General features: G+C 50.8%; 10 protein-coding genes across 10 annotated transcripts; 5 read left to right on the plus strand and 5 right to left on the minus strand.

Moving 5' to 3' along the window:
• Nucleotides 1-4,228: 4,228 nt before the first annotated feature.
• AA0111_g9011 (Autophagy-related protein 3) lies at nt 4,229-5,541 on the plus strand (the record flags this gene model as incomplete). The annotated part of the gene is made up of 3 exons (XM_028655523.1): nt 4,229-4,902; nt 4,960-5,448; nt 5,499-5,541. 3 exons carry the CDS (start codon nt 4,229-4,231, stop codon nt 5,539-5,541), a joined length of 1,206 nt encoding a protein of 401 aa, XP_028503391.1.
• Nucleotides 5,542-5,746: 205 nt separating this feature from the next.
• Nucleotides 5,747-6,227, minus strand: AA0111_g9012 (hypothetical protein; the record flags this gene model as incomplete). Its single annotated transcript, XM_028655524.1, has 2 exons — nt 5,747-6,097; nt 6,156-6,227. The coding sequence occupies 2 exons, from the start codon at nt 6,225-6,227 to the stop codon at nt 5,747-5,749; spliced, it is 423 nt and encodes a 140-aa protein (XP_028503388.1).
• A 1,295-nt stretch (nt 6,228-7,522) lies between these two features.
• Nucleotides 7,523-9,658, plus strand: AA0111_g9013 (hypothetical protein; the record flags this gene model as incomplete). Its single annotated transcript, XM_028655525.1, has 1 exon — nt 7,523-9,658. One exon carries the CDS (start codon nt 7,523-7,525, stop codon nt 9,656-9,658), a length of 2,136 nt encoding a protein of 711 aa, XP_028503389.1.
• Nucleotides 9,659-9,845: 187 nt separating this feature from the next.
• AA0111_g9014 (hypothetical protein) lies at nt 9,846-10,988 on the plus strand (the record flags this gene model as incomplete). The annotated part of the gene is made up of 1 exon (XM_028655526.1): nt 9,846-10,988. The coding sequence occupies one exon, from the start codon at nt 9,846-9,848 to the stop codon at nt 10,986-10,988; it is 1,143 nt and encodes a 380-aa protein (XP_028503394.1).
• Nucleotides 10,989-11,189: 201 nt separating this feature from the next.
• On the minus strand, nt 11,190-12,110 carry AA0111_g9015 (hypothetical protein; the record flags this gene model as incomplete). Its single annotated transcript, XM_028655527.1, has 3 exons — nt 11,190-11,750; nt 11,806-11,921; nt 11,975-12,110. 3 exons carry the CDS (start codon nt 12,108-12,110, stop codon nt 11,190-11,192), a joined length of 813 nt encoding a protein of 270 aa, XP_028503395.1.
• An 847-nt stretch (nt 12,111-12,957) lies between these two features.
• On the minus strand, nt 12,958-13,933 carry AA0111_g9016 (Exosome complex component; the record flags this gene model as incomplete). The annotated part of the gene is made up of 3 exons (XM_028655528.1): nt 12,958-13,549; nt 13,603-13,722; nt 13,770-13,933. The coding sequence occupies 3 exons, from the start codon at nt 13,931-13,933 to the stop codon at nt 12,958-12,960; spliced, it is 876 nt and encodes a 291-aa protein (XP_028503392.1).
• Nucleotides 13,934-14,164: 231 nt separating this feature from the next.
• Nucleotides 14,165-14,976, plus strand: AA0111_g9017 (hypothetical protein; the record flags this gene model as incomplete). The annotated part of the gene is made up of 3 exons (XM_028655529.1): nt 14,165-14,556; nt 14,608-14,905; nt 14,959-14,976. 3 exons carry the CDS (start codon nt 14,165-14,167, stop codon nt 14,974-14,976), a joined length of 708 nt encoding a protein of 235 aa, XP_028503393.1.
• An 832-nt stretch (nt 14,977-15,808) lies between these two features.
• Nucleotides 15,809-16,463, plus strand: AA0111_g9018 (hypothetical protein; the record flags this gene model as incomplete). The annotated part of the gene is made up of 3 exons (XM_028655530.1): nt 15,809-15,965; nt 16,073-16,273; nt 16,384-16,463. 3 exons carry the CDS (start codon nt 15,809-15,811, stop codon nt 16,461-16,463), a joined length of 438 nt encoding a protein of 145 aa, XP_028503396.1.
• A 427-nt stretch (nt 16,464-16,890) lies between these two features.
• Nucleotides 16,891-20,181, minus strand: AA0111_g9019 (Phosphatidylinositol 4-kinase; the record flags this gene model as incomplete). Its single annotated transcript, XM_028655531.1, has 5 exons — nt 16,891-16,930; nt 17,005-19,661; nt 19,721-19,817; nt 19,887-19,976; nt 20,102-20,181. The coding sequence occupies 5 exons, from the start codon at nt 20,179-20,181 to the stop codon at nt 16,891-16,893; spliced, it is 2,964 nt and encodes a 987-aa protein (XP_028503397.1).
• A 401-nt stretch (nt 20,182-20,582) lies between these two features.
• On the minus strand, nt 20,583-22,179 carry AA0111_g9020 (hypothetical protein; the record flags this gene model as incomplete). Its single annotated transcript, XM_028655533.1, has 2 exons — nt 20,583-20,678; nt 20,728-22,179. The coding sequence occupies 2 exons, from the start codon at nt 22,177-22,179 to the stop codon at nt 20,583-20,585; spliced, it is 1,548 nt and encodes a 515-aa protein (XP_028503488.1).
• Between the last annotated feature and the right edge of the window lie 315 nt (nt 22,180-22,494).

Consider the following 22,494-nt stretch of genomic DNA (forward strand, 5'->3'; position numbering starts at 1 on the left):
GCGCTCCGCGACCGAGGTTGATTGTCGTCAACGCACGCCACCAATGCAATTGGTTACCGAGCGATCTGCCGGCATATCTCATTCGAAAAAGCAGACAACCCGGCGCTGTGGATTTTAGAACATGTACTCGTATCGAGCAAGAACGTCATTAGTTATATGGTCAAAACGTACGCACACTGCGTGTACCTAGGTATGATGTACTGTGATAGCCCTCGCTAATCTGCACAGCATCGATTGAAGTACGCGCAATCGTTATATAACTTAGGCCAGGTTCTCATGCCTTGTTGTTCGGTTTACCACCATCTCCTGTTTGTATACACTCAGTTACTTCGATGTCATCTGATAGCAGGTATCACACGGTCAAACATGAATATATGTCAAAAGTCAACACCTCCCACAACTTGTAGCTCACAAAAAATACTACAAGGACAGCTCAACTAATTGGTCTTACGATCGGCCCCACCATGATCGTCAAGATGATCAAGCAACATACCTAGTCTGTCAAAGATGACAGGCCGCTCATCACCTCGGACTTGAAACTGTGGTACTAGTCTTCCAGGCTAGGTCGGATGATGCGAACATGCCGAAAACAACAGCTTGACATCATGCTCGACCATGCAGGAGAGACTGTATGATTTTGATCGTATAGGAGCATTGTGCATGTGCAGTGATGCTGGCACAGCTTGAGCTATCTGAGGAAATGAGATAATCCGATGCGACCGAACTTTTGTTTCCGTCACCCGTAGCTTTCTTGTTGCTCACACTTGCTTGTCGCCTGTGCCTTCTCGTTACGAAGAGGCGGTGCAAGGAGGGACTAGTAGTTGTGGTTACGCTGGGCATGTGGGACAAGATCTTAGTGTATGCTGAGACAATAAGCGTCTTAGTGTATGCTGAGACAATAAGCGTCATCCCTACAACGTGAAGTGAAGGTTAAGTATGATGTGCGTAGACATCCGTAGTAGTAAACTACAGACCTGTTGTATATGTTATTAAGACTGATACTCGAGCAGCCTGGATATTTCCTTTGAAAGTGAAAGAGTGTTCCAGGGGTGTCATCTGTGAGCTGCAATTCAGGATACTCTCGTTCCTAGCCGGTATCGGTGATGATATGAACTGCTGGTACATAGTAACCTTGCCAGCGAACAACCGGCTGCTGTACTTATGAGTGTGAGAAGACGATTGGAGAAGTGCGCAATTTTTCTTCTTTCATTTCCCGAACAAAGAAAACATGAGCCTATCGTTCATCTCGGTCAAAACAACCGAGTGAGAGACTGAGATCATGTGCTCAATGGCAATGTGAGAATTTCTCCATCAGCCTGTGTTCGTGCTACTGCCGAATGTTGCGCTGCACGGGATGGTGCGAGCGTGGCGGCACGACATGTCTCTGGCTGGAATTGGAGAAGACATCGCTGCTGCATATTCCTCAGATGAGAAAGATGAAGTAACGAGACTCGTATAATTTGTTACCCGGCTTATGAACATTGAGCGGATGGAAAGTACAAAAGCTGTAGATCTTGGAGCGACTGCGTGTGTCGAATTTACTCCGCTTTGGAAGGGGATAACGGAAGCAAAAAGGCCAACTCATGATATCGTGCAACCCGAATACGAAGAAACAAGGATATCGTATGACTTAGCCAAGGCCGAGTACTGCGACCACCATGATCAGTGATTCTTTTTCTCCTGGCCAACGCGCCAGCGTCGGTTCATAGAGCGCAGTATAAATCGTCGGAACAATTGGAGTTCAGGAGTCCATTGTGTGCAATGAATTGGCTGTTGAAACGTCTTGCTGAGGTCTGTATCCCACAACAATATGTTAGCAATATCAGGCCAAAGACCCGCAGATCACATACATGACCACTGAGCGGGGAACTTCTGATACGTTAACCTCCACATCTCGGCTGGGAGGTGTCGATTGTTGAATTAGGGTCGGCCATTGGGACGGAGATCGGTCGCGATGAGTGGTATACAGATATGATATCGTGTGTTGGTGTCCGCGACGCCGGAATGTAGTAGGCTTCTTGTTTCAGAACCAGAAATGCCTTGAATGACGATAGCGTTGGTATCTGTTTTGATATACTCAGGTCGCTGTAGATCAGTGAAGCTTTATAGTCCAGCAGAGTAAGATAGTTGGGACGGCAAAACTTCGAAATTATTGGTAGTCTCAATGGACGCACCGAATCACTCGTCCCAAGCGTGCGCCATTTTCTTCATGTTGCAAGTTTCAACCATGTTGTGGCTAGTATAGATGTTGTAGACCATAGTCTACATGAGCATACTGTTGACACGCCTCTTGGAAGCACAAAGTATCCCCTTCACGAATGATACTGCTTTTTGAATTGCAGATCTGTGAACCTAATGCGGCCATAATTAGTCAGCCTGTATTCGAGAGTATCTCCCATTAGAGAGGTTATGCATGTATGGAGCATACCTACTTCGAGCGACCCAATGGTACCAAGATATGAACACTGGCATTCAATAGCATTTCACGCAGCAATGGTCTGAAAACGATACGAGGTGCATGAACGCAGCTTATGATGTAGTACAACGTCCCTTGTAGATTCGAGTGGTTGACATCAGTGTCGATAGTTAAGAGTGTAGCGTATTGACTTGATTTCAGATGTACAAAAGTACGAGGTCGCTAACAGTGCGTACAATCTGCCGATCAGGTCCTCGACCGGACAATACGGGTATACTTGTTGCACATGCTGAAGATTCTCGATGGCCATAGCGGTTGTTGAACGCGCGGACCTGATGATCATGTTGGTGATGGAGCACTTTCCACGACCCGAGCTTGTGCGAACATGTGGAACTATCCAAAGTTAGCTGTCGGTTGCCGTATGTTTGACCGAACCCTGACAGACATGTCAGCGCTGAGCTTGTCGACATATGCACATTTCATGACCCTCCCTAAGCCCATATTCATGTGCATGGGTCACCACACGCACCAGTCCAACAGCAGTAATTTGCTTCAAGCGAGTCGTCCTGTCTAGGAGATCCAAACACACATTGAAGTTGCACCAAAGCCACAACTGATGACAAAGCTGATCGCAACCTTTGGTAGTAAACAAGGGTGAATTTTGCGTTGAGCAATCGGTGGAGGTGCGAAGAGAGAAATTGAATGTTGTGGGGGCCGAACAAAGCTAGTGTCAATTCGATGAACATGTGCTCCATTCCTTGCTGTGTATCCCTTTGTGTATACGTTCGCTCAAGAGAAAGCCGAGAAAAGAAGACATCTGGACGTGCGAAGGTGGCTGCCTGTTTAGTCAGCTCGCTTCTACCTGTGGAGCAATGCGAAATCGCCCCAAATCAGCTCGGTGAACTGGCAGCCCCGATGGTACACCTACGAGTGGGGACTGCCCAAAGTAGAAATGACGTTTGCCGTTGCATCGAGGCAAGACAACGGTGTACAACAGTGTGCAGAGATCGTGCATGCTCATGGTATCGACACTAATGCGACCTGATAGAAACCGGCGGCAAATTAGAGGATTCGCCAATTGCAAGTGATACGAGCGCACTTGCCCATGCGAACTATCGTCCAAGAGGTAACGTGAAAAACGTACAAGGCGTCTCATGCTGTGTCGCCACGATGGTTGCCTTGTTGCCTTGATCCCTATTCCCGTCGCTGGAAGAGCCTGTTTTTACATCTGCCGGTAGTATTACGGGATCTGGGTCTTTATACAGGGGCGTGGGCGACAGACGTCTGCGTAGTCATGTAGCGAAGTCTCGAAGAAGCGCTGGGCACGTCTCATACCCAAGCTAGGCGCGGAATGTCATGCCAGTCTTAGGAGCATCTGCAGACGGTACTACAGCTCTTAGCAGCCCAAGCGCGGGTATCCTTCAGATGACTATGGCGACCGTGTTGACTGTAAGTCTCCTCTGTGCTATGGAGGTATGGCTATAGCAAGACGTGGAGTTATCACCGAGAGCCTATGGAAAGAGATGGAAAGCAACATGATGATATCCACTTCTGCGACAATTAATGTCATGCTTGGTGAGGCTTTGAGGCCCATACGCCGTTACTCAAGCATCATGTAGCTCCAGCGCTACGTCGTTGTGCCACGTGGAAAGCGAGCCCGTGACAGATTCGATTTTTGAATGCGCTACGATCATGTGAGGGGGAAGCGTGATGAAGTGTCATCGCAAGGGAAAACAGAGGATGACGATGTTGGGTGTTGTCGGGTGACAAGCGAGGCAGGTGAACGATGGCTGCGGAGGTGTGGCTGGTCCCATGGCGCTAGGCAGTGACATCGGTCCCGCAGCCTTCAACCCCACTGCCGTGCGCCCCTCCAACACCTTGAGCAGACACGATACTGAACATCACTACACTCACACAGACGAACTTGCACTCGATAAGCGAATCAAACCCAAGCCCAACATGGCCTACAACTTTGTCAGGTCCTACATCGACACGTTCCGAGAGCGGACCGCCGCTATCAGCCACACATCGACCTTCCGCGAGACGGGTCAGATAACACCAGAGGAGTTTGTCCTTGCGGGGGATTTTCTGGTCTTCAAGTTTCCCTCATGGCAGTGGGCAGATGCAACATCGCCGGCGAAGCGCGTATCGTACCTGCCTGAAGGAAAGCAGTTCTTAGTTACGCGCGGCGTGCCCTGCCACCGACGGCTCGATGACAACTTCGCGGGTGAGGCCGGCCAGGACGAGACAATAGTGCGGGATGGCTTCACTGCTGGAGAAGGTGCGACCGACGACGACGACGGCTGGCTAAGAACTGGGGGCATGGCGGCTAGTCAGGAGGCCAAGGTGCGCGATGTTCGGACGGTTGACGAGAGCGGCAACCTAGGCGCGGCAGAGGAGGAGGACGAGATACCCGACATGGAGGACATTGAAGACGACGAAGAGGCCATCATAAGAGATCCACAGGGCGACTCAAACACAAAGGCGTAAGTTTATCCGTCCTCGCTCTGCCAGCCAGCAGAGGATAGGCTGACGTCCACTAGGCCCCTCCGAACGTACACCCTCTACATCACATACTCCGCCCACTACCGAACACCGCGACTATATCTCTCCGGCTACGGCTCCACATCCGTCCCGCTCAAACCCATGGAGATGATGGAGGACATCGTGGGAGACTATAAGGATAAGACGGTCACAATCGAGGACTTCCCATTCTTCGACAACACTCTCAAGACCGCCTCAGTACATCCTTGCAAACATGCATCCGTGATGAAGGTGCTGCTCGACCGCGCCGATGCCGCCCTGAAGCTGCGACTTGCCAAGCTCAAGGCCGGCAAAGATGTCAGCAAACTCGACAGCGGCATGGAAGCACTTGTCGATGACACACGGTTGCTGAAGCTTACTGAGCAAGCCAAGAACAAGGATGGCGATGAGGCCAAGGATGACTGGGAAGTACTTAGTGAGGGCGGTGACGACGAAGTAGCCATCCGCGTGGATCAGTATCTTGTTGTCTTCTTGAAGTTCATGGCTAGGTAAGCATAACTCACCTCGACGTAGCGTACATCAGCTAACAACCTCATAGTGTAACGCCAGGTATAGAGCACGATTTCACCATGGGTGTCTGATCGTCGACATATATTTTGGGTACGAGGCGTTGGCGGCATCGTCATTGGGCAATTACTTTACTCAGCGGGCGTAGACATACCTAGGGCGGGTAGGCAGCAGTCTTCACCATCACTATGATTCATTCAGGAATATACCATCCCCTTGAACTTATTTGGCTGCAGTTATGGCATTAGGTAGAACACGAAACAACATTTATATTGAACTCTATCGTCGTCGGAACCCTCCATATGATCGCTTCCAGTCCCTGATGCCCTCAGGCCGACGCATCTCAAGCTCCTTGCCTTCGTATCCGAAGCTGCTTTCCGCTCGGTGGAACATGGCACATAGCTTGTCAAAGAAGCTGTCTTCCTCTGAAGCCTTGGGAAGAGTTTGCGGTGATTCCAAGGATCCTGGTGCTACGTCGCCAGAGAAGTCTTCAGACTCGTCAACAAAGACGTCTTCCTCATCGTCTGTTGATGTGGGATCGAAGAGAGCGTGGAATTTGTTGTTCAATCGAACGCGCCATGGGTCGACTTCAGATGATGCAGAGGATGATAGCTTCTCGGCGATCTCAAACTACGACGGTTAGTTACCGTAGTCTTTGCAACATCTGACGTATGGCTTTTTGACGTACCTCCCTTAGTCCTTGCAGCCGGAATTGCTCAGCTCGTTTCTGAAGACGTGGTGCCGATGGTGAGATTGGCATGGCGGAAGCAAGAGCGAAAAGTGCCACGATGGCCATAATAATGAAGGAGCGCATTTTTGAAGTGGTAAAGGAACGAAGTCCGGACTGACGTAAAGGTGCTCGGTCGGATCGAAATGTGTAGCTGTCAAAGCTGAATCGGTGTAGTCTAGCTACTAGGTACCAGCGCTCTTCTCGAAAGTAGCGAAAAATGAATGAAGAAAGGAAGGACAAGCACACGCGTAAGTATGTAGCAAGAAGATAAGGCACGTTAATGAGTGGCGACGCAAAGGAATATCCACATCTATATCCGCTGCAGGAACGGCCGGGGTAGTAGCGAACGAAGACCGGTTCGTCTGAAATGCATCATCACCCGCATCTTAGCCATACAAGCTTACTATATATCCGCCAACCAGCAGGTGAGACGTCTTCAGAGGTTACGTCGCCCTGTCAATTATTCCGAAACGGCGGTCCGCGCACCAAAGGGAAACGATCAGCGGCAAGGAGAAGGTGTTCGCGCAATCTTTAGCCCGTGATGTTAGGGCAGAAAGTCAGGGTTTAGACCGCGTACTGAAGACGCCAGTGTAGGCTCAACCGACTTTTGCTTGTTCTCGACACTGTCAAAGGCAGGGGTGGTGACAAACGCGTGGACGACCTGCCCAATATAGTTGGAAGGAAGGTTATGACATGACATCCATGAATCCATTGAGGGGAGCCAGGCGTGCATCAACGTCTTCAGACCAGAGCCAACCAGCACCAGAACCATTCGGCTGATGTTTCTTCACCCGAGATCTGAACAAGTACGTTTCTATCGCTGCCCCTCCGGTTGGGCACAGTGTTTCAACTCGCATGATTCCTGGTACGCCACCATCATGCCAAAGTGTGCGGATGTGAGTTCTGTTACAGAATACGCCGGGCGGTTGAGCTGAAGGATTCCGGAGATTTAGCCTAGAAGACGTTGGACTGGACTTGGTTGAAACAGATGTCACAGGTGGATTGCGCGTCGACGCGGGCGCTAACGTTAGTGCTACACTAAAACATGCACGGACTTGGAAGAACAATCGGGGTCAAACAAAGCAAACACTCCCAGCCTCTCCATCACGCCGACGTCATCAGCGTTGCGCGACATTGGGAACAGCTTCATACTCACCTGGATAATACACATTTGAACATCACATGTTACCGCATACATATCTGGACCTCTTAATGATGATCAACTGGACATCCAAACAAGACAGTCGAAGACACAGGACTGGCTTCTTGGACACGTCTTGACCACCCTTGCTTGGAGCTATCGGCGCAGCATCAAATTACCCGATATGGACGATCAGGATCAATCACACCAGATAATACTCCCAGGATTACAGTCACCAGCATCCACAATATCCGCACAGGCCCTAGATCTTAGCAGACTCCCACCAATCGCTATATTTACTGCGCATTTGAAGGACGATGAAGTGAGAAAACTCGAGGAAACATTGCGCCAGTACGACGCACCGCTTATCACCGATATCTCAAGGGCGAAAGTCTTCATTGGGAAGGTGGGTACCAAGAAAAGAGCTGAGTTCGAATTAAGGTCCCGAAAGCTGGTAGTTCAGGAACTCGTTACACCCAAACGGCCAGCAAGTCCCGTGAAGGTACAAAATCACGACAGCAAGAGACGAAGAGTTGGTGAAACATCAGGTCGGCTACCAGCGGACGAGCAAGACTCTACTACCGATGACGAGGCTGGTCACAACTCCGAAACTGAGGATGAAGCACCAAATACAAACAAGCAGCACATACCGTTACCATCACCTTCGAAGTCCGACAATGGTTCACATCCTGCACCAATGTTCGAGACTTCGTCAAGTGAAGACATTGTTTGGGTTGTCAAGTTTGACTGGGTTGAAGCTTGTGTAACTGCAGGTCATCTACTTCCACTACAGGACAATCTAGTATACAAAGGCAAAGTTCTTGAAAGGCCTAAGTCATTGACCACGAAATCCATCAGAGATATTTTTGTGGCACATACCAAAGCAACGCCAGTGTCCCAGACGCTCTTGGCAACACGACCACATCCTGTGCAGGACATCTTGGCCCGCGCAAAATTGGACGCGCCTACGGCCTCGAAGAAAAGTACTTATCAACCTAAGGAACTCAGAAAGCATGGCTCTAATCGTTTCGATGGTAAGACTTTTACCCGTTCCTCCCAACCTGTTGGTCACTCCAATGCTTCACAAGCTGCACATCTTTTGCAGCAAACGACAAGCGAGTATGAGGGCGAGGACAGTGATATGCCTCCACCACCGGAGTGGGTGAAGAAGGGCATCAAGTACGCCTGTCAGCGCTTTACACCTGGCAACGGACCCAATGAAGATTTCCTTGACCAACTCAAGAAGATTAGAACTGCTCGAACCCTAATCGATGACGACATTGGTGTTCGTGCTTACTCGACCATCGTTGCATCCATCGCCGCATATCCCTATAGACTTAGTCACCCACGAGAGATTGCACAACTACCTGGTTGTGATGAGAAGACTGCTGTCCTCTTTGTAGAGTGGAAGAATACGGGTAAGATTCAGGCCGTAGAAGATTTTGAGACCGACGAATCAATGAAGGTTCTCCGTTCCTTCTACAATATTTGGGGTATTGGAGCGAAGACCGCACGGCATTTCTACCACAACAACCATTGGACTGAGCTGGACGATATTATCGAGTACGGCTGGAACGATCTGGACAGAGTGCAGCAGATTGGCGTCAAGTATTACGACGAGTTCTTGGTGCCGATTCCACGCTCCGAGGTTGAGCAGATCGCCGCCGTTGTTCGTGAGCACGCAGTAAAGCTTCGCGACGAACGAATTACTGTGACGATTGTAGGCGGATACAGACGTGGCAAGACAGAGTCCGGCGATGTGGACATGATCGTGTCGCACCCAGATTTGGATAGTACAGCAGGATTGGTTCAAGAGATCGTCGAATCATTGGAAGAAGCTGAGTGGATTACTCATACCCTCACACTGAGCCTGAAAAACACCAATCGGGGTCAATATGCGCTGCCTTTTCGATCAGCGAGGGGAGCGGGTGTTGGCTTTGATACGCTTGATAAAGCACTTGTTGTATGGCAAGACCCATCGTGGCCTACCCGTGACCAGGATATCCTAGAGAACCCTAAAGCAAAGAACCCCACTATTCATCGCCGAGTTGACATTATCGTCGCTCCTTGGCGAACCGTAGGTTGCGCAGTCATGGGATGGAGTGGTGGTACAACATTCCAGCGTGATCTCAGGCGATATGCGAAAGCAGCCAAAGGCTGGAAGTTTGATAGTAGCGGTATTCGGAGTCGAAGTACCGGTGAAGCTATAATGCTGGAAGGGCCCAATGGAGTCCATGGAACACCAGAAGATGCAGAGAAAAAGGTCTTTGAAGGGTTGGGCCTGGAATACATACCACCCGAGTATAGAGTAACATATTGACATCACACAGTACAGCATCGTGAAGGCTGTCTTTCTGCTTCACTAGTTTGCACTTGTTGAAGATTTAGTAAATTCGTCATGAGTCTTCACACGTGTGTACCACGTTCTGAGATGTCTCTACGAAATACACGATCGCCAATATGTTTAGGACTCTAACATCAGCATTCGAGCACAACCAACTAGTACAATGGAGGCCACAAAAACCGTGGACGAAACAAAACTTCCTCACGCCGTCGAGCGCGGCCGACTTACCAAGGGATTCCTCATGACTGTACAGATAATTATCAGCCTCGTCATGTTCATCGTTGTACTCCCATTCTTTGTACTATGGCGCGTTCCAATAAGCTTTCTCTATCTGATCAAGAAAGAGAAGGAGGAGCCAAAGAACTCAGACCAAGAAAAAGAAAAAGAGAGGGAAGATGGGCAAGAGAAAGATCACGACGAAGAAGAAGAACCAGAACTTCCGCCCCCAAAAGATGCTCACGAGCGCGCCATAGGTCGCTTCAACAAAACCTGGAAAAAGTTTAGAGACCTTTCCATAAATAAACCCGTCGTAACTTACTGGTCCCGCATAGCTGCCGCCATCTTCCTCGTAGTAGAAGCCAGTCTCTCCCTTGCGCTTCTCGAAAAGTCACTCGTCTATCACATCCCCTGGTTCATTGCACACATCTCCAACAAGGAATACAAGACTACTAAGAACAAAGAATGGTGGAATGACTTTTTGTTGCACGTAGCCGGCCTGACTATCACGTGTGCACCTCTCGCTGGATTGATAGGAGTGGGAGTAGGAATCATGTATTACATGGTCAAGATAACCAAGTATGGGAAGTTCAAGAAAGGAGCTCGGAAGAAGAAGGGCGGCAGAGGGTATGATAATCCGAAGGAAAAGTGCAAGGATGCGAACGAAGAGGGACATAAGGTCGAAGAAGCGATTATGGGGGTTGTGGATCATGTCATGCATCCGCATGTACCACACCCACATGTACCTCATCCGCACCTGCATTTGCATCCGCACGCCGGACATGAAGCCGGAAGAATACAGCCAGAAGACTCACCGTATGGTTATCTGGGATATAGTGAGGATATCATATTCGAACAACCGGGAGACGGATCGCATGAGAACCACGATCTCGTTCAGCCGCCACCGGTCGTCATTCAACCTCCAGAAAAAACAGCCTGGTACGACAAGAACCCGTATACATTGGCTGGTATCGCATCGATCTGGACTGGCAGAGAGCAGAAGACGAAGGCAGGATACGATGGAAGGGATGTGAGGAGGAGGAATTTCGAAGAAGATATCGAGATGGCGAATAGAGCAGGGAACAAGTGAAGGACAGCATGAATTGTAGTATCTCTGGGAATATAGTTTTTGGTGCAATACTCATAACGCCTTGCTAGCAAAGACAAAGGAAATAGCTAAACTGATAGTACATGTAGAAACAAAAAACCACTCCTACAGCACCTGGTATCATCACGCAACTCTTAACCCTGCGCTTCCTCTTACGCCCACACAACTTATTTAGCAGCCCACTCAAGTACTCTTCTTTCCCTCCAGATGCCACTTCATAACCTTCTCAAAGATTCCCTTGCCATCTCCCTCCATGACATCTCCGTGACAAGGGATAATCCTGTTGAACCCCCACTTGTTGATCCTCTCCATGCTAGCAGCAAAGCCCGTCCTATCCTTTGCACTAGTTCCATACCAGATGGTGCGCTGCTGCCACTTCGCGTCGCCCTTCGTACCCTGCAAGGCCGTGAAGATCTTTGTGAGAATTCCACTATTCGCATCAATGCCCGTTTTGCTAAACTGCTCAGTAGCAGGCAGGTTGAACATGAGGTCTGCCTGGATGAGAGTGCGGGTAGGACGGTGGTGGAAAACGAGCTCCTTGTTGATGTGCGAGGGGACGTACTCCCAGTCGAACTCGGCGTCGAACTCGGGTGATATGGACTCGACGCGCTTATTTTCGCCAAAAAGAATGGAGAAGGGGACCTTTTCGTCGTTTTGCTTTTCGCGTTTTTCGGGGAGGACGTCGGGGCCCATGACTTGCGCGTTAGGGTATTCCTTGTGCCAGGGACCAAGGAAGATGTGGTGCTGTTGACTTTGTTAGGGAAAATTCTAGGTGCTTTGGAGGGCTTGAAGAGATTACCTCTGCATCCAGGGCTGCAATGTACTTTACTTCGCCCATCTCGGATACCTTCTGCTTGACATCGTCGGTCAGCGCGACAGGAGAGAAGACCGCAAGAGCACCGGATTCGAGGCGGACTATTCGCGTAGATTAGTAAGTGCTTGTGAGGTGTCGATTGGGCACGGCATACCGATTGTTCCTCTTCCGCCAATCTTTATGCGTCCGAATCTCCAGAAGGGAACTGATAGAGTGGTGATAACGCGTGGAACGACATCGCGTATCACCATAACGGCGGCTGGGTCGGACGGTACTAGTTTCGACGACATATTGTGTTATGTGAGTGGTGGAATGCGCAACTGGAGAAAAGCAGTGTTAAAAAACAAGTGTGGTTGTGAGGATGTGCCGGATGCTTGGTATCTAAGATAGAAGACGTAATGCAGTCAGACCCTGAATGACGCAATGTTCAAGATCCGGAGTGAAACGACTCTAGAAATGCGATTCAATAGTGATTGTGTTGGATGGTAACCTATATATCATTACGAGCGTCTCATTCGGATGAAGGATACGATTTTGTCCGCTCGAAAGGAGGGGGTTATGGCATGTGGGGAGATGTCATTCGAGTAAGGTGCTAGCTGTCGCATGAAGCTGCAGGGAAGCGTGGGCCGAGGCGCCGCGATTCGACAGTAATTAGACGCGGTCGCGCTTCCAAAGGTTTGTCAGCTACGTCACCGTGTCACAAATTCAAAAGATCTAGACTTGATGTTCAAACATTCGCATTGTGCTGATGCAGTCGGATATCGCAAGAAATTCACAATGTTATGATGAACTCGGGATTGCGAATTTGATCTGGTTTTGAGTCTTGAGTTTTGAGTTCGCAAATGTACATGTAGTATGGCCTAATCTGAACTGTCGTTGACATTCACATGCTACTTCTAGAATTTGCATGTCGCGCTCTGGTCTTCGGCTTTCCCGGTAGCCGTTCCAGGGGCCAACTAATCACCGACCCACATCATCAGCGGGCCCACGGTGCATCCTTTTCTGGAAACTTTCCTGATGTGTGTAGAGGCTCGGCGGACGAAGTTGGGCCGCGCCACAGTATTTGGAAGCGTCGCAGACTGGCCATCTGGCCAGACTTGTAGTCTCTCGTAAGGTTGTTCTGCTTCGTGCGATGTCTCACCTGGCATTTTCAGCGCTGAGCTCTGCCATCAACCCTCCGGCATCCCTTGCTTTGGCATCCTCTTCCAATCTCTTCTGAATAAAGGCACCCATCTCTTTGACCTTTTGCATTGCAACATTTGTGCAGTTCAGCAAAGCCAGTGGGTTGATCGTGGCTCCTCCATACTTCGCAATCTGACATATCTCGCCATGTTTGTTCATGGTAATGATGACCTCTCCCTGTCTGACTTGCTCTTCGGCCAAGTTTGCATCTACCAGGAATATTTCACCTTCGAAGTATGAGAAGGTCACGCAGAGCGGCTGATGAAGGATGGACAAGGGTATCGGTTCGCGTTCTCGTACGCTAAGGATTGTAGCTTGGTCGCCTTCTACTTGGACATCGGGTCGTCGGAAGTGTTGTAGTGCGGCCATGACGGCTATGCAAGATGCATCGATGAGTCCGCCATCATGGTCAATGATGTGTACATCTGCGCGGAGAGCGAAGCACTTCAAGCCAGCAATGATACATAGCGATTCGGTGTCGAGCGCGTTGGAGCGACGGATGGCTTTCTCGAGTATACGTGAAAGGATGACTTCAGCATCTGTGGGACTAGCAACTCAGTCAGATACAGCGAGAATTGGTGGACTTGGAGATATGTGTACCGGCCAACTTCAAAGGCTGGTGAAGCCATTGGAGAGAACTCTGTGACTATTTGGAAGATGCCGTCAAACTTGCGCTCTGGTAGTGGTGTCGTCACATCTACCGAAATGCGCGCGATGACCCTGAAGAAGGTTAACTTGCGCACTCGGATCCAAAGAATATTGTGTACCTCGTCTTGCCCAGTTGAACATCTGCGACGCCATACTCGTCGCCAAAGGTGAGCTCAAGCGGACGGAAGGCGTCGAATGCGCGTCGGTCGATGCGTATTTGCTCCTGCAGCGCTTGCTTGATGAATTCGCGCTCATTGAGCGATATCTCAGCTTCTCTGGGCATCTTGACCTTCTATGACAGGTACGTGAGATTGTCGTTGGTGAAATCATAGCTGTTCAATAGCCATAGAAAATGATGCGCGGGGACCGGCGCCGATCCTTAGCGTGATTTACGACTTCGAGCTTCTATGCGCCATTTCTTTCACGCATCAACAACTCACCACCCCAACTACGCGCAAGACTTCCGAAACCCGTGCCAACTCAAAATCCGACCAACCCATAATAAACCGACACAATGACGACGGCCCACAGACCTACGTTCGATCCCGCACGCGGTAAAGAAGCCCAGCGAGGACCCGCCTATCATCAGCGACTCCTACCAGCGCATACGACACTCAAACACAGACAACCAGGCCAAGGCGGTGATGCCGATGCTCAACGCGACCTTCGCGCCGAACTTCTCGAGGCTGAGGCGCGTCACATTGCGAAAAAGAACGGCACCTACGTTGAACCGGAGGCGGCAGCTGAGCCGAATGCGCACAAACGTCAGATCGATGCTGTACCAGCAGCCGAGGAAGGAGAGGAAGATGAAGCAGCTCAAAAGCGGCGGCGCATAGAGGTGTTGGAAAAGTTCAGGGACGTAGATGCAGACGACAGCAGCACCGAGGACGAAAGCAGCGATGAAGAGTAAGTGCCGAGTCTGGTCCAGCTTTCAACCCCTTGCTAACAACCTTCCAGGGACGAAGACGAAGAGGACGAAACCGCGGCCCTTATGCGCGAACTTGAGAAGATCAAGAAAGAGCGCGCTGCAGCCAAAGCCAAGGAGGAGGCAGAACGCGCCGCAGAAGAGGAAGAACAACGCGAAATCGACGTCGCCCGAGGCAATCCTCTGCTCAATGCGAAAGACTTCACCATGAAGCGCCGATGGGACGACGACGTGGTCTTCAAGAACCAAGCACGAGGCACCGAAGACAGGAACAAGAAGAAGGAATTTATTAACGACATGTTGCGATCCGACTTCCATAAGAAGTTCATGGTATGTACCCCTTGAATGTGCCACGCATAACACTCACTAACACTACGCGACAGTCCAAATACATCCGATGAGGTCATCGCCTTTCGCAGTATTACTTATCCGACTTTCGAATATCATGCATCGCATTGCGGGCGTTAGGGTCCTTGGCGCACAGGCTCTGGAACTTCTTAAGCAATCTACAAAGGAGTGTGGGATACCCCAGATCTTGGCGGGTACAAAGTAACCAGTGACGAGACGGAACCTAGCGGGATTCTTATCGCTATCTTGGATCAGCGGCGACGACCACCATTTCTGGATGTCAGCTTTATCTCTCGCCTCAGACCATCGTTACTAGGAATCGATCGAATGAATGGCATCTATCGAGGTCCAAATCTTGTTTCAAAATATGTCAGAGAGAGAGGCCTTGCCGTGCAGCAGAGGCAGACTGCTGTGTTTTGCGCGAAGAATAGTAGCAGACGCTCCTTGAGCGGCTGTGGAAGTGTAACTCCGTACAGAACCGATAGCTGAACCTTGGGCCTAGTACGAGCCACTATCTCCTCCGATCCACATAAGCGGAATTTAGCGTGCCTACAGGGAACACCAAGCACACCTTGGCCGGGTCTTCCACCCTCTTGTAGAGCTTCTGCTGCAGATGATCTACGCCTCCCCCAGCAAAGTGACCTCATAAGGCTTTTCTGCCTTTGCCAGATGCTTGTTCATACTGGGGGCCAGCACACGGCAGATAGTAGAGAAGGAGGCGCGGATATTATATAGTCGATCAGAGATCTCTGTGAAACTGCCCAAACAGAAATACCATTCCAATCAACTCTACGTCTTCTCCACATACTCCTATTCTGTTCCCCATTCTCTAGAGATACACGCATTTACTCACAGTTCACCGCACGGATACCAACGACGACAACAATGGCAGGCTACGGGAACCGCACAGCACCAGACTATGCTGCAGAAGACCTCCAAGACCAACACACCAACACCCGTCTCGGCCTCATAGATTCAAATACCGCCTACCATGAGCCTCATGAGAAACACGGCTCAGGCATAACAGGTGGTGCTGGTTTCGGTACGTACCTGATCTTTCTCCTCATCTGCGTCTCAAAAAAAAAACAGCCATACCTATATATCTCTTTCACGAGCCAGACGGCTAACGATGCCCACCACCAACAATAGGAAACAAACGCTCCTCATCTACCCCTTCAACCGACAATTCTGAATTCCGCTTCGGTTCCCACTCAAACACGGCACCGTATTCAAACGCCACGCCCATGGGCAGCGGCTCTACGGGTGGCGCAGGGTATGGGAATAAAACCGGTGAGATGAGCGGGCCAGGTCATGATTCCATGATGGGCAAGGTGGTGGGGAAATTCGGTGGTATGTTATTCCCCCTTTTCTTGTTTTATCGTGGCGATGCCGTGGGTGGTGGTGATGAGGATGACGGTTCCAAGGCACAAATGAGTTGCATCAAACTAATTCGATGACAGGAATTATGAAGAACGAAAAACTATCAGAGAAGGGAAGGGTGATGCGAGAGAAGGAGGGGTTTGGCAGTGTGCCGGAATAGGGCGGTATATTGTTTCCTACAACGGAGTATTCGAAGCTTTATTTATAAATGATCCTTTCTTCAGAGGAAGAGCGGGTGCGCTCTAATTCTAGTTCTAGCGGAGACGACAGTGGCTATCGTTTGGAACACCGCAGAGGATATTGTCCAATTCACATAAATCAAGAACCTGTTCGCAGGTTTGGGACAACAGGCAACGTGAAATTGAAGTATCGTGCTGTAGCTTTGACTGTCCATATGTCCTAGCCACACAGTGTTTCTATTTGCCCAAGAGCGCGCGTACACAGCATGGACTCCTCACTTCCTTCCTCACTCTCTCCCTACACACAAGGTACTCCAAGAAATGCAAAACAGAAAAGAAAAGAAGAAAACTCTCGCATGCCTCGCAACGATGTCCACTAATGCAAAGCAGTAGCAGCCGCAAACAAACTTAATATATGCCTTGTGTGCGGTACTGGAAAGTATCGTAACTATCATCATGTCAGTAAAACCGCCGTTATCATCCAAAGAACGAAGGAAGGGAAGTAAAAAGGGAAAAACTTACAGTCGGGTATAATAACTTCCCACACTCTTCGCAACCAGCTCCTCGACGAACCCTTCAGCCTCCTCCCTACTCAAATGCAGCATCAACCTCGCCCTTAGACTGTTCGTCACAGTCTGCGCACCCGCCTTGAAACAATCCATACTACTGTTCTTACTCATAAGATCAACTAGCATAATCAGCCTCTCCGCATCCTTTCTCAGCGCCTGGAACGCCTTTTTACACAACGTCTTGAATTCTTCGAACGCAGGGCCTGTCACACCACCTAGCACGTCAACGTAGTCTTGCGTTAGCTTGAAAGGCGCGGCTTCAAAACCCATGCTGCCGGGACTGTTGGACAGCATGAAACCAAAGTCGATATGGATGATGTGGCCCATGTTGTCGATGAGGAGGTTGCCGTTGTGGCGATCTTTGAGCTGCAGCACGTAGCAAATCATGCTGTAGGCAGCGAGGGAGCGGGCAAAACAACCTACACCCGCAATATAAGCTTCCGAGTCTGGTTCGCCAAAGGTCTTGAGCCAGTGATCTTTCAAGGTTGCGATGCGTTTGCGGGGGTTGGTGCCTGCTGCTATGCTGGCTAGTGTTAAGCTTCGCTTCAACGAGTGGAGAGACACGCCGTTTGTAATGGTTTCGATGAGTCCGCAGGATTCGCCTGTGACGAGAATGCGCATGCGTTTTGTCCAGACGGGTACATTTGCTTCTTCCCAAATCTTGGTGCAAACGTCGATGAGCTGGCAGGCAAAGGCTTCTTGACGTAAGTCGGCACCTGTCTTGACAATGACACTGATGAGATCCCAGTTCTTCATGTGGCCGTATGGTGAGGACCGTCGTATCCGTTCTCGTTTTGCACTCCATTCTTCACCGAAAGTCGCGGCACTGGGATCGTCACGGTCACCCTTCCGCCGCATACCACCCGTCTTGAGATCGTTCTCCATACGAGCTGCACCTGCACCTGAGTTGGTCGCGACCGGCAGACCATCTTCAAGTTCTTCTGGTTCGCCTGTGATTGCTGTTGGATCTGATTCTGCCATGATTGTGTCGAATGTTGGTCCCTGATCCTCGTTCAAGAAGTTTTGCTCTTCCAATGTCTGCATACTAGCAATGATCTTGGCTTTGATGGCTGCCACCTCGCCCTTTGGCCGTTTTGCGCCGCTTGCTTCAAGTTGTGCGAGCATCTGAGCAGCAGTGCGCATGTGGGTTGCGAGGGCCGAGAAGTCTGGTTGGTCGACGGCCTGGTTCCGTGAATTGAGGTTTGCTGGAACTGTCATACGCCTGATAGGGCCAGGGCTGTTCGATCTGCTGATTTGCGAGTCGGACGTTCGTGGCGTAGAAAGGGTAGCCACTGAAGATAGAGTGTTCGCTCCGCTTGAAGACCTTGGGGCCGTGGCTTTCCCATTGGCGGTTGCACTAGGTAATGTCACGCGCGCCATTCCAGACGCAATGTCGTTCTCATCCATATCCTTGATGAGTGAGGTACTACCCAGGTCTCCAGTAGCAGGCTCAAACACACTATCGGATCCGTTGGGCGGTGTGCGATCGAATGCAAGATACTCGGCATTGGTAATGTCGAAAAGACGTCTTCTCGAGGTGCCCTTCTCTAGCATCAACTTTTCGAGCAGCTGCTGATTCTGTTCAGTGTCTGGGTCGAAATCAAAATCCTCCTCCAGAACCTCAACCATGAGCAGGTAAGGTACTCGCTCTGCACTGTTGAGACTAGTTGATTCCGCAGGGTTTATGCGCACTATACGGTGATGCTGGCTTTGCGATGGGATCCCGTCCTTGAGAGTCGGAGGCGATAATAGAGGTATGTCTACTTCGGCTGGCAAGTCCTGATCTATCAATGCTAGCTCAGCTCTCAGCGCGCTCAACCGTGCGGGTTTTGGAACAACAACCAAGCGATTTGAGATGTCCTCGAGAGCGCTCAGGAACTGAGTTTCGTTGCGGAAGTAGTTGGATCGTAGAAGTCGAATTTTCTGGGTACGGGTCAATGCAGTAGGTGTAAGAGGCCTTGGTGGTAGTCCGGATTTGCGTAAGCCATGTTGAAGTGGGCCTGGTCCTAAACCGGCAGTCGCTGGGGGAGTAGGGAGGGGGGACGATTTGCCGTCTCGGAAGTCGGGTAACGATGACGAGCTGAGCCGGGCTTCTGATGCTATTGACAACAATGAAGGGCGGTGTTGCATCGAAGGGGCCCGTTGAGCAGCTGGTGGCCGCGCTGCCGCCTTCCTCAGCTCTTTGGGGTCGCGGGGTCGCGAAGACGAAGCCTTGATCGAGCGCCCATCTTCGGGGTCTGAGTGCTGGGCTGCTACCCTCTTCTCCTTGCTTCTTGACGATCCTCCAGTGACAGTCTTGCTCCTTCCGACCTTGGCTGTCTGCACGTTATCCGAGATAATGTCCTCGACGGGTCTGGGTTTCCGCGCCTGCGCAATTGCCAGAGGGCCGGCGTGAGCTGGGAGAAAGGGCGCGGCTATGCTCGCAAGGACCAGACTAGAGAGCACGGTGACGGGGAGTACGTTCTCCTTGATCTTCTCTCGGCGCTGCGGCTCGGCGGATCCGAAGACGATGCGCTGGACTCTATTGTATATTCGGCGACATGTCTTGAATGCGATGGAGTTGGGGGCGCTTGCGAGATCGTGGAGATATGTCTGGAACAGCCAAAATGTCTAGAGGGCAGAGATTAGCACCCGCAGCGGCTAACAAGACACGGTATCCGCAAGCCCACCAGAAGCGCGCCGTTGACCGACTCCTCGCACAAGTCTATTATGAATTCCTCCAGAGCCATGGACTCATTGTCGATGCTGATGAGCAGGTGACATAGCCTGTGCCCCGCGTATGTAAGCTAGCTGTTCATGTCGTCGTAGTAGTGGAGTGGGCTCGCGGCGACGTACTGCGGGAGGAAGAACTCGAGCTCCTCGTAGGCGAACTGGCGCAGCTTCGAACAGAGCACATAGTGGATTCCGACGTGATCTGCATACCGGCTGTTGAGATATTAGATGTCAGTCTTGGCTCCCAATGCGGTGGTCTCGGTGAAGGGACAGGGAGAGGGAGGGCGCGGCGGCGGTGCTGCGGGCAACGGTGGCTTCGGGGAGCGGCAGCGACTCACGCAAGGTATGCTACTGCGAGGCTCGGATCTTGGTTGAAGTGCTCAGATTCTATAAAGCGCTCTAGCAGATTCCAACTCATCTGGGACGGCTCATTGGGGCTCAGTACGGGTGGAGGGCGACAGCATGCGGTGAAATGCTCAAAAGGGTCGCATAGGGAAAGATGGGGCGCGACAGGGTTCAGCGGGCGGAGATGACCAGCTCCGCCTTGCTTGGGAAGATAGCTTAACAATGCGATCGTCCGCCTTTAGTCTTATATTACTTTCTCGCCACTAACCCGTCCTCTTGACGTTCCCATTCGCAATTTCGCCTCCGTGACATCCGCCCTTCGTTATGTGAGGAACAATACCAGAAACGGAAAAGGAAACACAGATACCCGCAACCCAACGCCGTGCAATTGGCCTTTGCAAGAGGCCCAGACCTGTTCGCGCGCACTGAGCAAAATATCGTACACCAGCAAATATATACAGCGGGCACGTCGGATTAGTCCGCTGCGTGCAAGTCGACAAAAATGTTAATAGCAGCCACCAGCACCTCAGCAAAAATAAGAATAATGACGATCCACTCAAGCAATTCGCCCTGCATCCAGTTAGCAAAACACTTGTACATGAAACACGGCATTACTTACGTGCGTCACAGTCAATTGGTCCTTGAGAACAGCAAGCAAGTCTCCAATGACGTTCAATCTTTCGGTCAAAAGACTGACTCTCTGATCCATTTCCAGATAGCTTCTCACAGCTTGGTACACAGGGTCTAGCTGTGGCTCAGCCCACATGAGCTCTGGCGCGTCCAGAACCGATCCTTGCAGATGTATACTGATACGGAGGATGAAGAGCTCTCCTATCTGCATGTTGATTTGCTTTTTGTTCAGGTTGATCTTGCCAGAGCTGGCGATTTCGGCCGGGATGTCTTTTGTCTCATCGATAGTGTTGTCTACTAGATCCTCAAAAAGCGATGTCTTGACACTCTGCGAAAGGCCGTGGCTGATGGCCAGCTTGATCATGTAGTTCTTCTTGTCGCGTAGACTAATGAAGTCGTTGTATATCCGGGCCTGATACTCGCGTGTGTAGTAGAAGTTGAATTCTTCCGTCTCGATCTCGTCTTTGCCGAGCTTGTCAACTTCGAACTTGGCTATTTCCTTCAAGAACTTCTTTTCTTCTTGCAACGTCATACCCCAGATGACAACAGTGCCATACTCGAACAAGAACACTTCCGGAGTATGCACGCGTGTATCGAAATCTGGCGCGTCCATTTGCGGATCCAAGTCGGCGTGGGTGATCGACGGCCGTCTAGGGCCAATGGCTTGCTCATTCACAATTTCTGGCGCATCGCCATCCTCGTGCAAGTCGATGAGATCCTGCCTCCTTCTCTCATTCTCGTGCTCCACCTCAATGGCGCTGTCCGAGAACCTTCTCGGCCTCTCTTCCGTAAAGCCGTCGAGTACAGCAGTACTGCTGACGTCTTCTGGGCCTTTTGTTGATCCATAGTTGTACGGCGAGTATATGCATTCATCGAAGCGCTTCGGCGCGGCTCCTCTGATCTTTTGCTTGCCTTTCAGAAATCGCATCATTTCATCGAGCTTGTACGACGCGGCCGTGCAATATGCCGTCACTCTCGGTAGTCGCTCCCTGTCTGCCTTTCCTAGTCTGGCTGCATCCCTTCGCGCTGTGGGGTCCTTTATCCTGGTGTATTGCACATAGACATCGCGTCCACTCTCTTCGTCTTCGGCCTCATCCGCGGCCGGGTCGGGAAGGAGCTTGAGTTTCTGGGCTGTCCTCGTCGTTCTCTGGGGACCGATCTTGGGCACCGGCGCGGGAGGTATTCTGGCAGGCGCACCGGAGCTGTTCCTTCTCCGCAGCTTACTGTTCAATGTCGAAAGCATGGGCTGTCCACCCTGGGTAGTGGCACCATGGCCGGAAGCAGAGGCGCTGTGCGAGATTGACCGCGACGGTGGTTTCGGACTAGTCGATGTGACGGTTGGGTTGAATGTGACAGTTCGCTGAGGCTTGGGAGGTATCGCTCGACTTGAGCTCGACATTGACGAGACCAAGGGAGTCGTTTCGGTAGAGCTTGACGCCATGGTGATCAATTCCAGCCAAGGTGCGAATCAACAGCGAAGGTGAAAGTGTCACTAGAGAGAGAAGATGTCACAGTCGCAGATGCCCCGGAGTTCTGACGGCGCCATACGTCGACGTTAGTGGATGCGGTTGGTGATAAGCGCGTAAGCTGTTTGTGTCGACGAGACTTCGAGCAATGACGTTGTAAGGATCTATGCTGAACTAACGGTCGCAGCACGGGCCTCCCACGTGCAAGAGAACGCTGCCTGCATGGCGGCCGTTAAAAACCAACTTCCAAGAACCCGGATGTTGTGTGACTTCCAAGGTTCTTTTTAACG

Source organism: Alternaria arborescens, assembly GCF_004154835.1.
Source record: "Alternaria arborescens strain FERA 675 chromosome Unknown contig_24, whole genome shotgun sequence".
Taxonomy (NCBI): Eukaryota; Fungi; Ascomycota; class Dothideomycetes; order Pleosporales; family Pleosporaceae; genus Alternaria; species Alternaria arborescens.